Source organism: Vanellus vanellus (genome assembly GCF_965231255.1).
Source record: "Vanellus vanellus genome assembly, chromosome: 8".
Classification (NCBI taxonomy): domain Eukaryota; kingdom Metazoa; phylum Chordata; class Aves; order Charadriiformes; family Charadriidae; genus Vanellus; species Vanellus vanellus.
The window spans coordinates 16,716,069-16,738,731 of record NC_138913.1 but is presented as its reverse complement, the minus strand read 5'-3'; the positions used below and the strand labels follow the sequence as shown (position 1 = coordinate 16,738,731).

General features: G+C 41.8%; 1 protein-coding gene across 1 annotated transcript; it reads right to left on the bottom strand.

The window, feature by feature from the left end:
- Nucleotides 1-779: 779 nt before the first annotated feature.
- LOC309675028 (phospholipid scramblase family member 5-like) lies at nucleotides 780-13,075 on the bottom strand (the record flags this gene model as incomplete). The annotated part of the gene is made up of 9 exons (XM_082487229.1): nucleotides 780-818; nucleotides 1,739-1,900; nucleotides 2,944-3,105; nucleotides 4,102-4,322; nucleotides 5,237-5,279; nucleotides 9,746-9,897; nucleotides 11,149-11,224; nucleotides 12,482-12,548; nucleotides 12,954-13,075. 9 exons carry the CDS (start codon nucleotides 13,073-13,075, stop codon nucleotides 780-782), a joined length of 1,044 nt encoding a protein of 347 aa, XP_082343355.1.
- Between the last annotated feature and the right edge of the window lie 9,588 nt (nucleotides 13,076-22,663).

The window sequence follows — 22,663 nt, the reverse complement described above, 5'->3', positions numbered from 1 at the left end:
TCTCTCAAACCTTGTGGCCTGCATTCAAAACAAAAGCAGTGGAAGACCAGATTTTCTGAGAGCTTACGTTCCCAAGTCTAGTACTGGAAGCCTAATTTCCGGCTGCCACTCATTAAACAAATCTTTGCCATGAAATTAATTTACTAGCAAACATCACCTCCCTTATTTCAACTCACTGAAACAGATAACATCTTGAACTTCCCATCGGGTGATGTCTTTATATTTATTACTTTCCATCTCAGTTTGTTACTATTAATTAAATAACAAATCAGAAAATTACTTCTAAAATTATGAAAAAGCAAAACCCCCAGAACACACCCTCATGTGGTTAGTAACTGGTACCAGCACTTGCAAAACATCAAAAGCTTCTCTAAACATAGACTTTCATCAGTGACGCTGCAAGCCTTCATCTAATCTTTCATGATTTCCCATGCAGGAACATCAAAAGAGAAAGAAGAGAATAGCTCTGTTCCAAAGCAACAGTGCTCTGCGTGAAAAGTATGTGTTTAGCTACAACGCACAGAAAACGTAAGTGGGAAATTATTATTTACATGAGACATATTTTAATAAACATCATCATTAGCTCCCTTTCTTTTCCTATAAGGAACAAGGATTTGTGCAGTTCAAAATCATGTCCAAACCTCAAGGGATTTCTGGAAGAAAATGAAAAAGAATTAGAAAGTATCTAACGTATAAGTCTTCAAAGCAAGAAGATCAATTTATTTTCATTTTTACTTACTGAAACACATTCTGCATATTTTATTGTTTCTGTCATCTTGTTATAATCCATCCAAAGAGTTTTCAAAGAACATTAAGTCCTACAAATAAACAAACTGTGAATGGTAAGGAAGGTACAAAAATGCAACAATTACTATCAAAAGGCTTACTTGTAGGCTTTTTTTACATAAAGTAATTAGATTAGTCGATGGTGGTTTTCTATTACTCTGCCACTGAGGAACAGGAGTTTTGGAGGACCCAGCCCCAAAATCTTAAATGTTATGAGAGTTACATTTCTAACCTAATAAAAGCAGAGTATCTGAATTGCTGCTATTTTAAAGCTTTCCAGTGAATAATTTAAACAATTTTGTCCTTTTGTTTTATATTCTCTGATGTATCACAGATGATTTTGAAACCATTGCATCCTAATATTAACACATTACTGTTGGCAAAAGACATACACAGCAAATATCAATTTATAATTCTAGAAAACATGCATCTTCACTTCACCCTTACCCCTAGAGGTGAGTATTCTCCTTTTCATAAAATTCTTCTCTTGTGATTATCTTCACGAGGGAATTTTTGTAGGCAATTTCATATGACCTGACAGTCTTACATACAACACTCGACACAACTATTGAAGTGGCCCTCACCATTTGAAATAACATAACTTCTGTTTTGGTTCATATACCCATTCAAACACAACGGATAAGGGGTTTGGGGGAGTCTACTAGGTTTGACATATTTGAGACTGCTATATAAGATAGTGAATTACGTGTGGAATACTACTGAAACAGTTTAACAAACAAAAATGTTAGGAACCTAAAGATGTTCAGTCAGTAAGAAAAAACCAAAAGCAGGCATAAAAATTAAAAGGGCTTATTAAAGGCTTATCCTTTAGGTAACAGGTTTGGCTTTCCACCGCACTTATGCCGTTGTAGGATCACAGCTGATAGCAAAGGCCCCTTTGGTCCCAATCTGCCCACCTCTATAGGTCAACCTCTTGGCTTCGCATACTTACAATGAGGAAACAAGCACCAATCATTACTGCCTTGATTCTCACATCAAGATCTACAGGGACCTGGATCCCGAAGTTGGCTGTGTTGGTAAAGACGTTGTTTACAAATCCAGACCAGTACTTGGAAATTTTGCCAATCGTTGACATCTCATTGAGAGCTTTTACCTACGAAAATAAAAAAAATAGGAATACACATAAATGTAAATAAGTCAAATACACACTGATTATATCTCCACAGAATTAATGACTGCGCCTTGACACACAGAGTATGCTATAGTTGTCAGGCGGTTCTTTTATTCTTACCATTGAGATGCTCTATTAGTGTCAGATTTGCCTTTAGGAGTGGCACACAAGAAAGGTCTCAAGTTTGGAAACATCAGCATCTTTAGAGGTGACAGAAAAGTGAAGGAAAGCAATTGTGAAAGTTTATACCGCTTTTGCTCTTCTTTAACAATTAATTTCTTTTTCCTGTCTTGTGTTTCTGATAGGCTCCAAATCACAGCAGTGCTGTGGACCACTGTGCCCTACAGCTAGCAGATATGTTCCCAATTATGTAGTCATCTGCATGTTTCCCACACTATACTGACGTTTCCGACAGTAGCCGCTAAAGTCTTCTGATTTGGCTAATGAGTTGACCAACACAGAAGCTCTTTTGTGATTCCTTAACTAAGGCAAAGTGCTTTGTTGACATCAGAAAACTCTGTCCAGGGTTTCTTCAAGCTTCTCCCATTCTCCCTCTCATCCCTTAAATATCTCAATGGCTCCTCAGAATTATTTTTCTCCTGATTAATATTGTCAAACAGATGTAGACACATCAGACAGTAATCTTGCCTGGTGACCTCAGTCTGAGAGTAATGAAGGCAGCAGATTCAGTGCCACAGGCTTCAAGGAACAGCAAATACAAGTGGCATGAAACCACGAGCCTATAAAAAAAAAATCAATGGCTGAGTGCTCCTGGACTGCAGAGGACCAGGACTTCACGTAGCAACATGTTTGTTTCCTTGAAGGAATTGTCACTCCTGTCCAGAAAACATCTGTAGGAATCTGAGTGTACAAGTTAGGAACTCCAATGCACATCCTTGTACTTCTGTTCCATAATTATAGCAAAGTACATAATGTTTTTAAGGGTAGAATAACAGGAGGTTTGAGTGAGAAATTTATTCAAAGTAGTAAAACTTTAAAATTCTTAACACTCATAAGAAACATACCTCAAAGTCAACATCTTCAAAGCAGCCACAAGTTGCATATGGGCCAATTATTTTTAGTACATCTTCTTTACTTTCATTCTGTATAGTAAACTTTGGCAGAAAAGGGTCCCAGTTCTGTACAACGTACCCAGCTATTGTACCTGGTGGGGACTGAACTTCTAACTAGCAAACAAAGGAAAACAAAAAAAATGTTATAAACTAATTTTACATTAGCATATTTGTCCATAATAGTGTTTATATAGTGACATAATGTTTACTTGTCAAATATAATTATATATAATTTTGCCAAAGTCTGAACTGGATATTACAAGGCTGTCTAATGGCGTCTTTAAATATAGTGGACAATATGAAGCTCAAAAGCTGCACCAGAAGCTGACATCTTACATAGAAGATTTGATAAAAGCCATATGCTGTGAAAAGTTTTTGTTATTGTAACCAGTGAGCATCCTATAAGCTTTTTTATACAGTAGCTGTGCTACCAAAGGATGCTTTTTTTTTAAAATCTCGATGCCGTACTGAGAAAGTAGGTAGATAAGTTAACCTATAAAACATTTTTGTAAAACAAGAAAGATGTCTGAATAAAGGAGAGTCAAAAATTAGGAGAAAAATCTGATACTCTATACGATCTGCATTTTTTACTCAAAGCACCTTATTTACAAGTTCTGCAATCTCCCAGAGATATACTGCCTTGAAGAGGCAGAGCCATGGAACGAAGCATCAGCCTCCTCGGAGAGCCGCTCCCCAGTCGGACCCCCACGCACTAGTGACCCCCAGGGATTTTCCATCCTTCACACTCTGGGAGTACAGCGGGTGATTTCCACCTGTAGCACTAACAAGCTCTAGTCTGTGTCAGGGCAAACACTGTTTTAGGGTGTTCCCTAACTGGGGACACATCTGTATCATCAGATAACAGAGGCTTTATTTGGGATGTCAGTAGAGGAAGGTCCCATGAGAGGTAGGGGCAAGCTGGGAATATAACTCCTAAAGAGGCCTTGTTTATCAATAGTTACTTCTAAATGATGGCTTCCACCCGGTGCCCAGGCTGAGAGGTGGGTGTGAATTCCTTCCTGCCCTCCGCACAGAGGTAGCACGAGGCTTCATTAACGCTGCGCACCTCCAGCCAGATGCTCAGGCAAAAGGCAATTAGGATACACTCACCTCTTGAAGGAAGCAGGGGAACCAGCAGCTGTTGCATCTCAAGGGCCTGTTCACTGTAATCACTTCTCGGCCCGTGTTATCAGCAATCCTTATGGTGAAGGACCTTATAGGCGAACACAAGTTACGATCAAAGCAACCATTTTCTTCCACTGCAAAGTAAACTCTTTGTCCCAAATGGTTTTTTATCTCATATTTGCTGGAGGTCTCTGTGCCGAGTATGGCTAATAAAGCAAAACAAGTATTACATTACCCTAATGTAATGTTGGAATTAGAGTTAGCATTTACCAAGACTCACCAAAGTCAGCTTTGCATACAAGTTTATAGTTCCAGTCTTCTCTATAGTATATATTCTAAAAGTCTTTGGAACAGAGAATGTTTAAAAAATTGTTTTGAAACGACACAAAGATAATATACCATTATAAGGAAATAGCAATGGCAGGTCTGTATTTTGAAGGAACATTTAGTTCTAAGACTTTGATTTGTTGTACGCTCAAGTACATATCACAAAACAGAATGCAGATCCTGAGTTTTGGGTTGGGCTTTTTCGTGCTTTATCACCTGTGAAAAGTAACAACATGAGGCTGCCCCACTCCGATGACAAAACTTTCACTCAGCGAGATGTCCAAGGATCAAAGCCAACAACATTTTGAATGAAAGAAATACGATAAAAAATGTTTTACTTGCAGAATTCAATACTTGTTCAGTACTTTGAAATTCTGAGGAACTATGTAAATAAAAACTATTACGCTTCATTTTGTGTCTTCCGACTTTCCTTCCTTTATTTGCTTTGTTTCTCGCAACATGTTAATTATTGTTAAACACAGCACATCTTTCCATGGATTGGAAAGATGGTTAAACTTTAATAACTTTGAGGGAGAGGTGTCTGAGGGAGAGACTTTAGGACTGGTGTGGAGATTATTCACTGTAATCTTTCTCTCCTCATTGGTTCACTGCAGAACAGGCGTAAAGAAATCGAGCTTTCACCACACTAACACCACATTACGGGCCTGATGCGAGGTCAGCAAGAGACTTTGCTGACTTTAACGACATTAACAAGGTGAGGGCAAAACTTGGAAGCCTTTTGGAGACATCTGTGTGCCAGCGCTGTTTAAGAGCGACAAGGATTGCACCATACCTTCAAGAAGCTCCACTTGCTGATGAATAATTATCCGGTCCAGCTGTTTAAAAAAAAAAAAAAACAACAAGAAGATAGTGGATGTTGGAAAGGTCTGGGGCTGTCAGTGATCACCTGTCTATTTTTATTGCTCATCTCCTCGTTATTAGGATTTCTTTCCTTCCAGAGGAGCACAAGCTGGGTGCCCTAGGAGTATCTCAAGTCACACTTCAGACATCCCTCTGAAACGATGACTGAAGAGCGTGACATTGGGTGCTGCGGTCAGCTAATTCACCCTCACATCTGAAGAGAAATAACCTTCATTGGGGGAATGAGGAAGCCAACAGCAATGGAATGATGTATGTGAGAAGCAGGACCCACTTCTGACTCCTGTTCCTCCCTCCTGGTCTTAGAGGGGAAGCCCCTTACCCCAAAGCTAAGGGTGGTGCTGGGCACCATGGCGCTTACAGGAGTGAATGAGTTTGGGCTTAAGCTCAAAACGTGCTGTAGCCACGTGCCACAGGGCCCCGCTGGAGCAGCCCAGCAGGGCTAGCCGGTGGCACCAACAATGGCACACACGAGCTTTAACACTCTGATTTCAGGCACTGGGCGTTCTGCACCCTAAATCTGGCAAATGGTCACGCTGGGGTGCCAGAATGAGCAAAACCAACAGCTCCCCAGAGAAATCCTTGGCTTGCTGAAACCGTCTTCCTCTGTGAGATGGTTACAAACGCAGGAGGAAAACTCTTTGCCGTGATACCAGCTTTTCTTTGGTTATCGTCCCTCCGACATTACTCTTTTTTAGAGAACAGTCATTAGAATTATAAAACCAGCAGGACTTGATTTCAGTCTACCTTTCAGTTTTATGTGACTTTTTATGCCTCTTTTATGTGACAGTTTAGGCTTTGCTGATTTCTTTTCCTTAAATTCCTGATGGGCAAACGCTTGGCACAGGATTTTGCCGTTACTCACAGCTGCAGACAGAAAGCACACAACCACCTTCCGAGAGCAGCATGTCACAGCTCTCCAGCGTCTGTATATTTTACAATTGATAAATCCTGCCTGGTACATATTCAAACTATTGCAGCCATTTGTCAGTTCTAGTCATCTCCTGCAGCTAGTTCAGGCTGCAAAGAATAGCTGGTGAAAGAGAAACTTCTTTATCCCTTTCATTAATTTCTGAAATGTGCATGCCATTAATTGAAATAATAAAAAATATTTGGACTTAAAAAATTTTCTCCCAAGAATCTTAGCTCTATGTAGTTTAGATTTCATGAGATACGTCAACTCGTGGAGCTCGTGGGACGTGCTCTGCTGATGAAAAAAGAATAAACAAGTTAAAGAAGGCAGGGTTTTTTTTTAATGTTTTAGCATTGATTTTAATACAGATTTCTTTGCCCGACATAGGCTTTCACAAGGAAAAGAAAATTAATGAGCCTGAGCAGTTAAAAGCTTTGAATGATTTTGATCTGTGTATTGGTTTGTTGCGTACAATGTATAAACAATGTTGAGACAACACGGCGATATCCCTCGTTCGTCTTGCTTGGTTTGCCTTTCCGTGGTTTCTGCAAGGCAGCTATTCCGATGCGTCTTTCATAGGGCACTTGTGGATGAAGGGAACTCTGCACTTGCATCCGAAAGCATTAAAGCCCTTTGTTTTACAAAGGTCTGAATCTTCCTGAGCTCAGATGTGTTAAAACTCCTTCTACACAGCTAATTCTCAGTATTCAGTTTTGTAGGCATGCAATTTACCTCTGATCAGTCTAACCAAGTATAAACTAAGAAACTTCTTACGAAATTGGTTAAGCCCGGATGGTGGCACAACACGCTATTGAGCTACTTGGAAAATTCTTCTCCAAGGTCTCATCTGTCTATTCCTGAAGCGGGCAAAGTTTCCCCCAATTTTTGTGATGGGCACTGGCCAATTTCTCAAACTATGGCTGTGATCTGGAAGATAATAGTGAGGTTCGGGGAACGTGTTTTGCAGGAAATTGTTTAAAGAGTGTCACCTTTGTGATAACAATAGAAAGCGTAGTATCAGCTTGCCAGGGCAGCAGCAGTTTGTTGCCCTTCTCTGGTACACCTTGAACGGCCCAGAGAACAACCCCCCCCCCCCAAGACTGACGGACTCCGGCTGTGTATTTGCAGAGTGAAATATTGCTGTCTGGCCTTAGTGTACACAACAGATAATTTCTTTTCCTCTCATCCAACACTATATGCTGTGTCCCTGAGTTGCTGTTCAGAATGAGACTGTAAGGATCTCTCTGGGATTCACTAAATTTGGATCCTTGTTTCAGAGTCGACCACATCATGGTCTTATTAAGAAATATATTCAGCGTTCAGATCTATTCAGCTATCCTCCCCATTCCTGCTGGAGATAATCCCAGAACCTCATTGCTATTTTTTATCCTGTATTTGTTCACAACCACTTTCTATACAATCTTTCTTCTGGTAATATCATTCCATCAATTAAACATCTCTTTTTCCCACAGGTTGTTTACTTTCCTGGGGGTGAGAGCTGTGACAGTTCCCTCTCTGGTAGCATTTTGTTAGTCTAAAGATGAAACACTCTCAGTCTTGCTTTAAAGCAGGTTCTTTGTTCCCCATATCCTTCCAGTAACACCTGTCTGTGCTGTGACCCACCTTTCCCCAATACACACACAACCAGAAGGATACACAGTCTTCCCAATGGCATCAAAAATTCCCAGTTCTGCTAGAAACGACTTCATTCATTTGAGAATTTCATTACATGAAAATCTTTCAGTCCATCAGGGTAAATCCCAAGGGATCACCCCGGCAGCTGTGAATCCCACATTCATTCTGCAGGCAGCTCTCTCCCCGCTGGTCGGATCTCCTTTCTGCTGCACTCTATCCTGGATGAGTTTGTTTCATCAGCCACACAGCCAGTGTGACCTCAGCATCGCACACCAAAACGTTCTACAATGCATGGAAACTCTAGCTGTGGGTATATGCCAATAATCAGCATTTCACACATGCTTTCCACTTTCAGACTGCAGAGAAAATTGAAAATAATTAGCGAGGGCCGCAGCAGACACATGGTTATTGGGCAGAGGACAGCATGAATGAGGTCTTCAGTCCTAGTTATAGATCTGACAGACACTTGCTCTTTTGTCTTTATGTCAGATGTAAAGCTTCTATAAAATGAAGTACTAGAATTTGCTTGCCCACATTGTGTGGGTAAATCTGAGCTATAATTCACGTTCGTACAGGAGACTGAATATGTAACCCGCCAAGTATTTACTATCACAATCGCTTTTAGACTGAAAAATGTAGCTCCCACGGTCTGTGAACAAATGCTCATGTAATTGACAACACATATAATTCTGTGCATGGGCACCATGAAATGAAAACCATAACTCCACATGAAAGATTGTTTCTGAAGGGTCTCCCAGTTTCATTAGCTATCTAGGTAGCTGAGCTCCAAATATAAAACACATTCAGTTTCTGCTTCCATGCAAAATTACCAGAAATGTATATCTAAAATACAGACCTTGAGTGAATTAAGCATTTCCCAGCACCACCAAAATACAAACACAGCAGAAATGTGTGTATCAGAATCACAACCTGACCACACTGGGGGCCCGATCCTGTCCTTGCCCATAACAGGCAGGGTGTGGGAAGTTTTGCTCAGCACACACACGAGTGGCAGAACCCAGCCACCTGTGAAATGCAAACTGGAGTCATTGTCAAAGCAGCAGCAGCACTCCAAGTTTAAAAAAAAAAAAAAACAAAACAAAACAAAAAAACCAACAAAAACCAACAACAACAACAAAAAACCACAGGAAGAGATGATCCTTCCAGAGCAGAGCTGCAGATCGTCACCACTCTGAGCTCCAGGAGCCGAGAGGGCTCACAGAGTGAGATGGACAGCTACACCTTTAGCAGTCGGACTGAGAAGACTTTAGCATTCGCTTTCCCTCCCACGCCTGTGACCTACTCATCTGCTTCCATTTGCAGTGCTTCCCCCTCTCGGGCACTAGCACCTTCCTGCCCCACGACCCGACACAGGGTGGGTGAGGGCTTGTAGCCACCCAGGCTTATGCTTACAAAGCTGTCACCATGGGAGCTCGCCTCCCCAGGACCTTGATGTTCCTCAAAGGAGGTGACAATTCCATCACACACTGCCTGTTCTAGTCTTTTTGAGATCCACTGGAGTTTGATAGCCATTTCCCTGAGAGGGAGCTCTTAAGGAGCTGGAAGGAAACTGGGGGGACAACGAGAGGGGCAATACTGTGACCGAGAAAAAGCCCTATAGGGAAGAAACCCATGGGTTTGGTGCAAGGAGAGCTGCACGCACAATAAAGAGATTTCTGTAGAAATGAATGGCAGCAATGAAGGAAGGGCTTGCCATTCCTACGTTCCTTATTTCATAGTAACATCAAATAAGAAAAACCTCTCCATCTCCACCTGCCCTCCCTGAGGAAAAACCCAAACAGCCCCATCGCCCAAGGTATCAAAGAAATCTACGAGGAAAACAAAACAATTCTAACATTTGGAAAGACTCAGGACCTGGTTCAGGTACTCCAGACCAGGTGGCAAGTTATGACTGCGTGATGTTTGCTTCCAGAGACTTGTTGGTTCCACAGGCTTATTCTGTTCAGGAAGGTCAGAAGAACCAGGGAGGTAATCCTTAAAGACTGAGTTGGTTTGTCCCTGAGATTCTGCAGGAAAAGAAGAAAAAAAAAGATCAGAAATGAACAGGAACAAACAGCAGCTAGCTGCTCGGACCAAAACCGGAACAATAATGTCACATTCTGCCTATGACTGTATCAGCATTTTAGTTCAGATCAGGTGTGAGGATCTGAAGGGAATCTGCTGGTGGTCCCACACTTCGAGCACTTCGATTCGCTTTATGAAACAGTCTTAGAGTAGGCAAAGTGGAATCACTGTAGACAAAGCTAAACCGGGAGATGTAGTCTTGGAGGACACCTAATCCCCTCTGACAGCTTGCAAGGGCTTGGTCGGTGGGACAAGGCTGGAGCTGGTCTGGACTCACACAAAGGGTGGCCACGAGCTCCTCAGCGCGGGCTGCTCAGCCCTGCGTGCGACTGTACTCCGAGCTGCCGAGGGCTTGCTGCTAGCGAGGCGCCTTCTAGCGTCTTGAGGGCACGCATATTTTCTCTTAATTAGAGATAACCTTTCCAGGGATCTCAGATTTCCCAAGCTGGATGTTACAACCCTGGTATCAAAGCCTGCACAGCCTCTTGCAGTGTATTATTCATTATTATCTTAATGAAACGATCAGATATCGTTAAGCTGTGTTTTCTGGTTGCTATTGCAACCACGTCCTTTAGGACACAGCGACGGTTACCTCGGCTCGTGCTGCGAAGGAAAGGAGAGTACTTAGTGTTAGGGGCACCTGTATGCCCACCCCCCTTCACACGCACGGGCGCCGTCCGTCCCCCCCAGGGCAGCCGTCACCTGAGCCATTTGATTCTCAACAAACTCCTACTGGTTTCACTCCGAGCATCTTTCCGCAGCCCTCAGTAACGCTGGCTCTGCCGGAACAGGAGCAAACGAGCCGAAGCTCTCCGCATATAAATGGTAAATCCTCCTATGAAGCTGAGCCCCTGTGCTTCGGCAGTAAAGCAGTCCCCAAACCGATCGTTTTTATCTCGTGTGTGACAATACTTTGGCAGGATGGGGTTGGAGGTTCAGAAGGAATTTTGGCTCTAGGTCTGAAGTTCTCTTTTGCTGTTGTGGGTTTAAATGAGATTCTTCAGCATTATTTGAACTCACTATGGCTGACTCATCGTTTAATCATATTTTGATCTTAATTTATCTTTGTGGCCACTGCTTTCTTTTAAAGTCTGAGACCACAGGAAGAAGTAACCTCTTTGAATTTGTAGCTGTCTTTTAAAAATGTATAACTGGATAATAAATATTTTATATGCTCTTCTGCATCGTTTTACCTCTCAGGGTTCTGTTACTGCCGTAACTCTTGTTGTTACATGAAATGCCATGAAGTGGCCGAGCGTTAGTGTTATTCTCCAATAGTAAAGAGAAAAAAAAGACAACAAATTGCAGTTCTACCTGTCAAATTTTAAGCTATACAAAAATTAAACAGTAAATACATTAAATATTGATGACAATCCGAGCTACTCTGACACGCTGTCTATTTTTGTGGATGTTTGCCATTTCATTTATAGCATGGGAAAACCTAAAAGCTATGATTCAGTGAGCATTCTGTACAATCACAATTTGTAGAGTTACTTATTCCTAAAAGAAGTATGCTATCAAGTTCTTTCATTATGAAAACCATATTACACAACATGACTAACTTGCCGCTTCTCTTAACTACTATGTATTAAAAATGTATAAAACCAGATCTCTCTTATATGGCTAAAGATAAACAAAATGTAAAAAATGTATATGCCAAGAGTGCAACAGTGCTGTGAAACTTGCTTGCTGCTGTGTAACTTTTAGTGCAGTGCCGTAAGTGCACAACGTTTTGAGTATTATTTGGAGGGAAAGAAAAAAAAAGAAAAAAGAGGAGTAAACACTTGGCAAACATAAATCGACATCGCTGAAACTGCCTGGGCCAACATCTGCCTCTGTACATCCCAGCAAGGTGACCTCTGCGGAGTTGCATTCATGCTAAGACAAAATAGATCTGTGTCCTTCTGCTTAGTTTAACTGTTTGAATGCAAGGACAACATTAATTTAGAAGGCGTGTTAGATCATCAGCATACCGCAGTGTTTGCCTATAGCCCCGGGTACCCAACCGGCTGCAGCCAGAAGACAATACGTGACAAAGATATATCCAGATAGGAGTAATCTGATTAGATTCAGTTATTCCTCAGGTATTTATGTTTTCTTATGTGGTTATATCAGGACTCTGACCAGTCTCACAAGTGAAAAGCATTTGCTGATTTGGTATTTTCGAAGTGGAATAGGAAAGAAGCGTGCAAAAACAGGGGTACCCTTGGCTCAGTACCTGCCCTTCCCGCGTATTCCGTACCGACAGGTTTAAGCACAAAGATACAAACACTAAATTTTCTGATTGAATGCGGATGCTAACATTTTGTAACATATTTTATTCAAATAACATTCTAGTATAGATTTTAGTCTCCTTAGGAGCCTCTTGAATGCTGAAAAATTAAAGGATGCCAAAACAACTGTGCTTTGGCTGATGTGGTTTTAGCCTGAAACTCTCACTTCATCAGACTGCTGATTGCTGGAAACATACAAGACTGTAGTTTTCTGTAAACACGATCTAAAAATACAGACTATAGATGCACTTACCTTGAGAGGCCATGAAGCTTCCTGAGTTACTTCTTCAAAGGAAGCCAGGTTAAAAGAAAAGGCTTTTCTTGTTGCAGCAAAGAAAAAAAGAGCACAGCATGCACAAAACTTCAGAAGGTGTCTGTCTACTTCATATCAGCTTACAAAGAACTGGAGGAAATGTATTGCCTTTCTCATCTTGCAGAACACTGCATTTTATGTCGGTGGACAACAGGGGGAGATGATGCTAACAAACAAGAAAAACATTATTCGTTTCAAGTCGTTTGCACCAATGGAAAGAGGCAAAAGCGTTTTGTGAATACAAAGAGGCAAAACTTCACTGGACCCACTGGCTAACTGAACACATTAGACCTAAAATTCTGCTTTACAATGTATGTATATATCCTGAGACTATACAAATTCCATCTTTATAATTCAATATTTATGTTTCCATTTCTTCGGGGTATCCAGTAAAGACAGAGGAGCTAATTACCTGTGTTTCCCTACAGCTGGCCCCCAGTCAACATCTCCCATGCACAGAGCAGGAAAAGCTGCCTTGGATTTCTCACTGTATTCCATCCACGTAGCATCAGCCTCCCCTACAAGGGGCGTCATGCCTGCACACAGACCCAGAAAACGATCCTGTACCCCCCACCCCCCCACGACCCCATGCAGGGCTCTGCTGATCCATGTGAGGTGTTTAAACTGGATTGGGAGAATTAAGACAGACTGGCTGTGCTTTGCTCCAAACAAGCACTGGCCATACCAAAACGTAACACACGTAATCGCCCGCATTGCACCGAGAGGAGAGGAGGAGGAGGAGGAGGAGGAGGAAGGAGAGTAACCTTGACTTACCAGCTCATATTTCTGCTTCAAGTGCCCAAGTCGCCATGGAGATCATCACGCACATGCAATCTGCAGACAGATATGATGCATGGCTGCAAAAATGGCAGAGCCTATGCACAGAGGCCGGCAGAGCAGAGGCAGGTGTTGGGGACCATTTTCTGTTCTCTCTGCTACTGCAAGTCCTACCGATTTGAAACGGTCTGTAGCAGCATGTCCAAGCAGATTTAATTCCAGAGTTTACAGTTCAGGAAGAAGCTGATGAGGATTTCTGAAGGAAGAATGCAGAAAACCCCTCTAAAAAAACCATTATATAGAAGCTGATTTTTATTAACTGTTTTTAGTCCATGCAAAGGCCCCAGGCCTACCTAAGGAACGTGTAAAAATTCGGTTCTGTGAAACTTCCCAGGAGTTCATCATTGCCTGCTTGAGAAGTCTCTGGGTGCGGTGGCAGCACAGCCCGACCCAGCAGCCGGTCCCTGCTGTGCTCACCCCGGGAAAAACCATGGGAAAGGAGAAGACAGCCCCAGAAAAAAAACTATGGTTGCTGTAAAACTGGCAGTAAACAAATCCCTCTGCACTGGGAAGAAGTTTGAAATCACTTTTTGCTTCCTTTCTCCCTGTCAAAAATGTGCTGCTTTGGAGCAAGGGATCTAACCTGGAGAGCAGACACAAAGCCTAAACAAAGAAGAAAAAAGGAAAGGGAAAGCTCTGGATAAATATAGTAAACCTAACTTTGAAAAAGATGGATGAAAACTCAGATGAGATGGCACCCACCTACCTTTAAAAATGAATAAAGACTTAGTAGAGCTCCCAGAAAACCAAACACACACAAAAAAAATCCCAATAGTTCTGTCAATGCACAAAACAAGCGCAGTACAGTAAGAAAAATGCACCTAAAATAGAAAACACAAATATATGCTGAAAGATGATGTTTCAAGCATTTATAAAAAGCATTTTTGAGAAGTGCAGGCAGCTCACTCGCTGACCTGGAGGAACACACGGACACCGCTGCAGCCTGTCTGTGCTGCACTCAGCACCCGTCACACAGGACCAGTCCCAGCCATTCCCACGGCGTCTGCGGGCTCTGGGACAGGGCAGCCCGGCGGTGCTGGGAGCTGCTGGGACCGCAGCGTCAGGCTCCTGGGCAACAGCCACCGCGGTGGCACAGGCAGGTCTGCCCGTCTGCGGGAGCCAGGTTTCATTATCCTGCCACACATGAAACAAACATTTCCCTGAAGCAGTTCTGCCCCAAAGAACTAATTTGCTGATATTATTTACAAAATTGTAGTAAATAGGTAATAGAAAGATATAAAACTTGGCTTGAAGTACATATTATATTTTTCCATTTCTCTCACAATTTTCTGTGTCTTTTAAGATGTCTCCTCTTACTCCATTCTTATTGTTTTATTCTGAAGCAATAATTTTAGTAGATTACATCAATAGATTTCTGCAGGATTTGTAAACAGTAGTCTTGCATTGGCACAGATCTTTACAAATAAAACTACATATTTAATAGTTTCTTTAATCTGAATATTCAGTTGTTTGTCTATTTGTTTTTAAATAAGTACTCAAATACTGGTCAAAATCTATTCCAGCCATGATTAAAAGCAGCCTTACTGTGGACTTCAGGAACAGAAGGCTTAATCATGTTTTCCCAGGCACAAATGCAGCCATCCTTTAGTGCTATTTCACAGACTCATAGAATGGTTTAGGTTGGGAGGGACCTTAAAGATCATCTCGTTCCAACCCCCCTGCCATGGGCAGGGACACCTCCCACCAGACCAGGTTGCTCAAAGCCCAATCCAGCCTGGCCTTGGACACTTCCCGGGATGAGGCATCCACAGCTTCTCTGCGCCAGTGTCTCACCACCCTCGCAGTAAAGAATTTCTTCCTGTTATCTATTCTAAATCTCCCCTCTTCCAGTTTGAAGCCATTACCCCTCATCCTATCACTATACACCCTTGTAAAAAGCCCCTCTCCAGCTTTCTTGTAGGTCCTCTTCAGATACTGGAAAGCCGCTATAAGGTCTCCCTGGAGTCTTCTCTTCTCCAGGCTGAACAACTCCATTTAGAAATGCACCAGAAAAAACTACTCAAGAAATCAGGAAAAACATTCAAAGAATTGTGTACAGCTGTTTCTGGCCAGCTGTTAAGGACTTCAGGAAGCAGAGCAGCAGCACCCAAAGTGGGGTTCCGCCAAGACATCAAGCTCACTGTCTCTACCCTTGCAGAAGGCTCCCAGGGATCACTGTCTACATTCACTCTAGCATAAGGAGTCTGAACATGCTCCCTTCCTCTATATGAATGTGCTGAACATCTGTAACACGGGCACAGGTATAAATAAAATAATGAAAATAATAAAAAAAGAAACCAAGTGTGCATACATGTATTCCCTCTACCTGTAAAATATACTTATTCCATCTCATGCTATAAAGCTTATAAAGAGCACCGGGCAAACCCTCAGAAGATGCAAGTTAGCATGGATCCATTAAAATCAATACCACTGTTCAGATCAGGGCAAGCAGTGCTTGGCTGGAAGAGTTTATACATCCAGAACCTTCCTTTTTTCTTTAAAGAAAAGTTACATTGCATCTTTTCTATAACTACTACTTCTCCAAAAGCACAGGGATCCATCCCTGCTAAGCTGACATACAAACATCTTTGTAGCTAATGGTTATTAAACAAATTACTGCAGCCTGTAGGAAACCTGTCCATGGACGAAGACATCATTGTCCCAGGCGGCACAGAGCCAAAACACAGATTTTCCTCCAGAAAGCATATAGTATTAGTCAACAGGGTGGATCAATAGAGCAAACACACCGTGTGGCTCAGCATAGGTGCTGCTTTTCTGGAGCCTTAATCACACTTCTACTTTGTACAGGCACCACAGCCAGAGTATGGCACCGGTTTCACAAAAAACACCTTCACTAGTGGTCAGAGGCACCAAGAGAAAACAGGAGACGGCAACAAAGTTCAAAGCATTAGGAAAAGCGGTCCTGCTTCCTGCTGCTCAGAAAACTGCCTGATAAACCCGGTGCAAGATGTTCGCCCTCATATTCAGCAGGGAAAAGGTGACACTGCCCTTTCCCCGCTGTATCACTATCGGCTGCCCCAGGTAAGCAGGAACTGCCTCTCCCCTTGTCCCCACAGTGCAGACAAGTTCATGCGAGAGCTCAGCTCCTCCCCACCTGCCCGTACTGGGGTCTGAGCAGCCAGGGATGCGCTGTGCCAATCCAGCAGGCAGGATCAGGAGAGCACGCAGGCACCAGGAAAGGCACCCCAGACCTCGCTGAGCAATGCCTGAGCTGCCCTGCTGCTAAGAGCGGCGATCACTAATGCTCCTTTCCATTTTATATTTCCTTTCCTCAAAATATCATTTGCCACCAGCGTTAAAAGGTGTTGTTATTGTCATTTTTTTTAATAGGAAATTACAGAGCCTTCCTCCCTTTCCTAGGCTTGCCCTTGGCACAGGGAGAAATGCTGAGCACGAGCGCAAGTATCAGAGTGTGACTCCATGCAGTAAGAAGCTCCAAATTACAAATTTTTACGCAGTTTCGCTTTCTGCACTGGGGGGAAAAAAAAAAAAAAAAAATCAATTTCTTAAATAAGCAACCATCTAATATGGATCTCACCTTGAACTTTGGGTTGTGAGGCATCTTGCTGCAGCTCGTGTCTGCAGTAGCTCCTCCCCTCCGAAGACGCCTGCAGTCGTGTTGAAATGCCGCCGGCAGCAGCCGGCCCCGGCAGCGCTGAGCGGCTGTCCGTCCTGATGGCACGTACCGCGCACCGCGCTACGGAGCAGCCTGCTCTCCCTTCTCTCTCGACGGCAGGTTTACCGTAGCTCTTCCCCAAGGCGACTGTTGTGCATGAATTAATAGAAAAATACAACCTTTAAAGTAACAGCTGTTTGGCGGTCTGCTCTTTGTTTTGCGTTTCAGTGAACTGGGAGAAATGGAGTGAAGATAGCAGTCTTAAAATGATCGTGTAAGAACAAGAAAGAAATCTTTCAAGCACCTGGATTTAGAATCAGTGCGTGGGTACTGAATGTGTATCAGAAATTTTAACGCTCCCCCCAGCAAGTATTGACACGGGTCAGAGCCTAAATATAGATGTCAGCAAAATACAGCAATCGGCTGGAAGTCCATAAAGCAGCTTCCGTACCCAATTTTGACACAGAAGATGGAGAAGGCTTTGGGGGGTTTTTGTTTGTTTGGTTGTTTTGGTAGGAGGAGCTGTTGGGCTTTTGGTTTTGTCAGGGGTTTTTTGGGGGTGGATTTTTGTTGTGTTGGTTTTTCGTTTGGTTGGTTTGGGTTTGTTTGGTTTTATTTTTTAAATCACCTGTAAAATCTTCTTCTGATGAAAACACAGCACACAGGGGATATGGGCACCGCTGGCGAGCACTGCCTCATCCACATACTGGTTTCCTAGCAGCTCTTAAATGTTCCAATTTCAATCATATTAAAGAGGTTTTAGGATACAAGCAGAAGTGTGAGCAGGAAGAGATTAAATTATGTAAGCAGACCGATGTGATTTAAGCAAAAATAAGGCCAAAAAGGAGGAGCATGCAAGACCTGAACGTTTCTTGCACCAAACCGTGTATCAAACCTCCTCTTTGGTAATAAAGAAGTTTTGAAACTAGTCTCTCACCTTTGAGTGAGTTTGCCCTAATTAAGGGGTGCTCTGAGGGATTTTTTTCAAATCTATCCTGAAGCTATTCTGCTTCAGGTAAATATACTTTAATATTCATTAGGTTTGAGTCTCAGAGAGAATAACTTTATAGCTCTGTGGCAAGAGCACTCTGGAGGTACATAAAGTCCATTGCTTTAACGGTATTGGAAACAAAGACATTTTATGCCTCTTCTCAGCTTACTTTAGTAAACAGTGCTGTAATGAATCTATTTTGAGAAGCTGAAGTGAATTTCACCTGATTTTATTTTTATTTTGACTTGAAAACATTTGCCAAGTTCAACTGAAATTCACAAACCGTCTCAACTTCTTTTTGCTTATGAAACACAGGCTCAGCAGTAGGAGAACTGCATCTTGCCCTTTCCTACCTGTAACCAAATCCCCCTCAACCCTTTTCAGGCTGAAATCAAACAGTAGGCATTCTTCCTGGGAAGTCATAAGCTGTCACAAGACTAACCAAACTGCAACTGCTCAGCAGCTTCTAACAATTGGATCTAGTGCTGGTCTGGAATTAAATTTTACGCATTGAACCCAGAGATAAAATGAGATAAGGTACTCAAACAATATACACTAGTATATTAATAAGATTATTTCTGTCTTCTAGTACATTGAATGAGAGAAGTTTTGGATACAAATGCAATAAACACTCTCGGTGATGTGGTAGAACTACTTTGCTGGCCTTGAAAGGTTATTAAATAAAGTTAGAACAATTGTGTTTTGCTGTAGAAGAAAACTTAGTACTTCTTTCATACTTACCTCTCCTTTCCACAGAATCACAGAATGGCAGGAGCTGGAAGGGACCTTTGCAGAGATCTTCTAAGTCCAACCCCTCTGCCAAAGCAGGTTCACCTAGAGCAGGTTGGACAGGAACGCGTCCAGGTGGGTTTTGAATATCTCCAGAGAAGGAGACTCCACAGCCTCTCTGGGCAGCCTGTCACCGGTGCTCCGTCACCCTCAAAGTAAAGAGGTTTTTCTTCATGTTCAGACGGAATTTCCTGTGTTCCAGTTTATGCCCATCGCCCCTTGTCCTGTCGCAGGGGACCACTGAAGAGAGTCTGGGCCCACCATCTTGTCACTCACCCCAGAAAGTGCACTGGAAAGCCAGAGTATCAGAAAACACTGAGGATATTTTAGGTGGTTTTCCTTCTGTAAAAATGACTTAAGTTGAAATCAACGTTTGCATCAAGTGTCACATCAACTTGTCAAGGCACTAGGTAGGATTTGGACAGCCCAAGCTATGCCCACATTAGCCAACAGTGCAGTGCAACAGCAGCAGACCTGCAGAAAGAAAAGACAGGCGACACAGGACTCACCCATGCTTGGTAGCTCTGGGTCTTGCTTCGGCTGTCTTGTGACTCTTTGATCAAGCACTGTTGGTCTGCTCCCGGAAAGTGTCTTCCAATTTGGTCTCACCCAACTGGAATCAGCCTGCACACTGTGGGACTTCTCCAAAGCTACACTCAAGCACAGCAAGTGGGGATGACCAGGAGATTCCCTTAACAAATGCTGTACAAAGCAAATCACTACCATGGACCTATCCAGCTGACCACGGTATTTGCTGTCAGATGACACCTTCTGTCCATGAAAGACGTTTCATTAAGGTGCAATAAATTTTTAGCGGTCATTACAATGTCTGCCTGATGGTTGCGTTTTGCTAGTTCCCTCTCTGGAAAACATAAGGCAACGTGACTAAGTTACTCTAGTAGGCCACTGGAGTGTCTGTTTACAAGTTAATCCCCAGTGACACAGATCCAGTGACCCAGAGGTGAAAAGTTTTGCGCTTATTTAGAGCATGAGGTGAACAGTCCTGACACTTGCACGAGGACTACAACTGCCCCAAGATTATCAGCTCATCGGTTCCACACGTTCAGAAAGACACCATTCAATGTTCTCACTCTAAATTCAAACTAAATAAACATTTCTCACTTTTTGAGGGAAGAAAAAGAAGAGAAATGGATAAGACATCCGCAAGATTTAATGACATAATGGTAACTCTATTAGGACATCAAAATTAATTTCAGTTTCCCTGAGGTATCTTATTTTAATTAACAAATCCATGATCCTGCTCTATTAATTAGCATACTGAAAGAATAATAAGTTTCAGATGAGCTTAATTCTAATAAAGCTTTTCATCCCCTAAAAAAATAATAAAAGGAATTAAGGATCTCAATCCAATTTGTTTTCTACATTTAGCAGCAACATTTAGAAATTCTACCCAATAGTACAGCACAACTTTTAGTCTTTTTTTTTTTTTTTTAATTTGAAAATATTTTGGATTTGGACTTATTGCGTTTGAGACATTCTGCCTATTGAAAGGATGGCAATGGCCCACTATGAAAAATAATTCTTGCAGTATACCAGGTAAATTTTCATATTATTTCCTATCAAAATTGATAACCGATAGGGATAACGCATAGATTTATTTTTTTTTTAAATCCTTATCTACTGCTGATTTTCCAACAAACCCAAACTACAGCAGTTATCCATTAGCATCCCATCTGGGTCAAATAAAATTCTAGGGGTGTATCTAGGACACCAAGCTGCACGGAAGGTGTTTTGTGCCTCAGTTTACCTGGACCATTCAGTGGTCACCGAGTGGCTGCTACACTACTGGTCAAAGCACACATTTTTATAGACATGTTAATTCATTAGTCTGCTCAAAGCAGATCTGGAAAACAGATTCTTTGTTCCCAAGTTTGTTATACGTTCCTCTCTTCTTGCATCACAGTTCGTTTAGTGGTAAAAGATCACAGCAAGTTTTTCCATTTGTTTTTGATTCCTAAACGCAACAATTTTTTACTTTAGATTCCTGCAAAGCACTTTGGAGATTCCCCGGTATATAAAACAAAAGTAGAAAATAAAATATTAGCCAAAGGCTCAGGTTAGCAAAAAGAGCTAAGGAGAAAACTTCTGCATAGATGAAAATGTATTGATGCTCGTAATTTCAGAACTATTTGTCCTGTAAAGGCAGCCTGCATCTTTGACCCAGCACCATCTGTAAAACAAACAAGAACAAAAGAGGACACTAGGAAATTATGCACGCACTTTTCTAATTAGTGTATCGTGTTAGCATTTTGCTTATGTATTTCAAACAACCGGGTTGCTTCACTGAAGAACAAAAGTCAAGATAATTATTATGTATCAGAAAAAAAAATAGCATTAATAGAATATGTAGAAAGAGTTGAGCAATTTAAAAATATGGGTTATAATGGAAAATGCATGTGAACTTCCCTAATACTTTTGCCAGCTCTGTCACTGCACAGTCGCTCTCTCTTCCGGCACTCGCGGAGGAGAGAATGGCAGGAACTGCTCTGCACCAGTAACAAGATGATCTGATAGTTAAAGTTGGTCCTGCTGTCTCATTGCTCTGATAATTTGTCTTCTCGGAACAACCTTAACAGTGGGAGACTGAGACCACGAAGACAGTGAACATCCTTATTTCTCGCTTTATGTTTTTGGATCGGGGTTCCAACATCTCAGGATTGAGCTTTTTGCTGTAGCGGGGACTGGCACAGATGGAACCATTCATTTTCTAAAAAAATATAATATTTCCTTAATGGGAGCCATAAATTAATGCTAAATATCAGCTTAGTTATCCTGTGCTCTCCAGCTCTCAGACTTATTGCATATCAGGTGAAAGTACAGAACTCCAGGTTCCAGATTTGTTCAAAAGAATGGAAAGTTAAGAGAAGAATCCCACCCCCCCCGATAAACACATGCTATTTTCATTGGGTGATTGTACTAATTTACTCTAATACTTACAGTTTAAATACAGTAGACAGACAGAGGAAGAGTTAGCATACCAAAACCAGAAAGTGTAATGAATTATAGCAGCAAGAAATGAGAATAATCAAATATTGGATTAAATTCTGCTCTCATTTACTCCTGCATAGTAGTTTCTTCTGGTGACTGGTATGTGAATGTGGCCTCTTCTATATTTTTTTTTTATACAAAGAGTTATACATTTTATAGACTCCAACATTTGGTTAATGGTTACTAAATCTAGCATTTACAGAGACATTAGGAAAGATGGTATTTATTTGCAATTTCATTTCCCTCATAGTGAAATTTGGAATCCATACAGCTGTACGCTGAAGATGATTAGAATTGCTAGAAATGAAGGCCTCCTGGGAAAAAAAAAATATCAATAGCATAGTTTAACTACATGAACCATAATTGCATTATTAGCTCTGCTGTGCACTACCACAGGAAAGCTAATGACATGATTCTGAAGAAGCTTTATAGATTATGGAAAACTGTATAACCTCTTGCGCTCCCATTGACAACACAAGTCATTTGAGATCCCTGCCATTGTGGCAAGGAAAACTGCCTCGTTTTTCACAAACCTTTGAATATGTCTTTTTACGGATTTTAAATACTAGCTGTACGTATGCCCACAGGCCAGTAGCTGAAATAACAAGTAACCATTTGTTTAACCTTAGCTGTGGCAAATTTAGCAGTCAATTACATTTTCAGTCCCAGTCCAACAAATAAAATGACAATTGCAAAAGGAGAGAGGAAGAAGAGGAGCTCCCCACTCCAGGCAGGCGCTGGCTGTGTCGGAGAGGTAGCAAGGGGATTACGATCATAAACCGTCACTGAAATGAAATGTCTATTTTTTTTCAGAGTTATTTCAGAGTACTTACTGCTAAATCAATCTGCCTACAGTTTA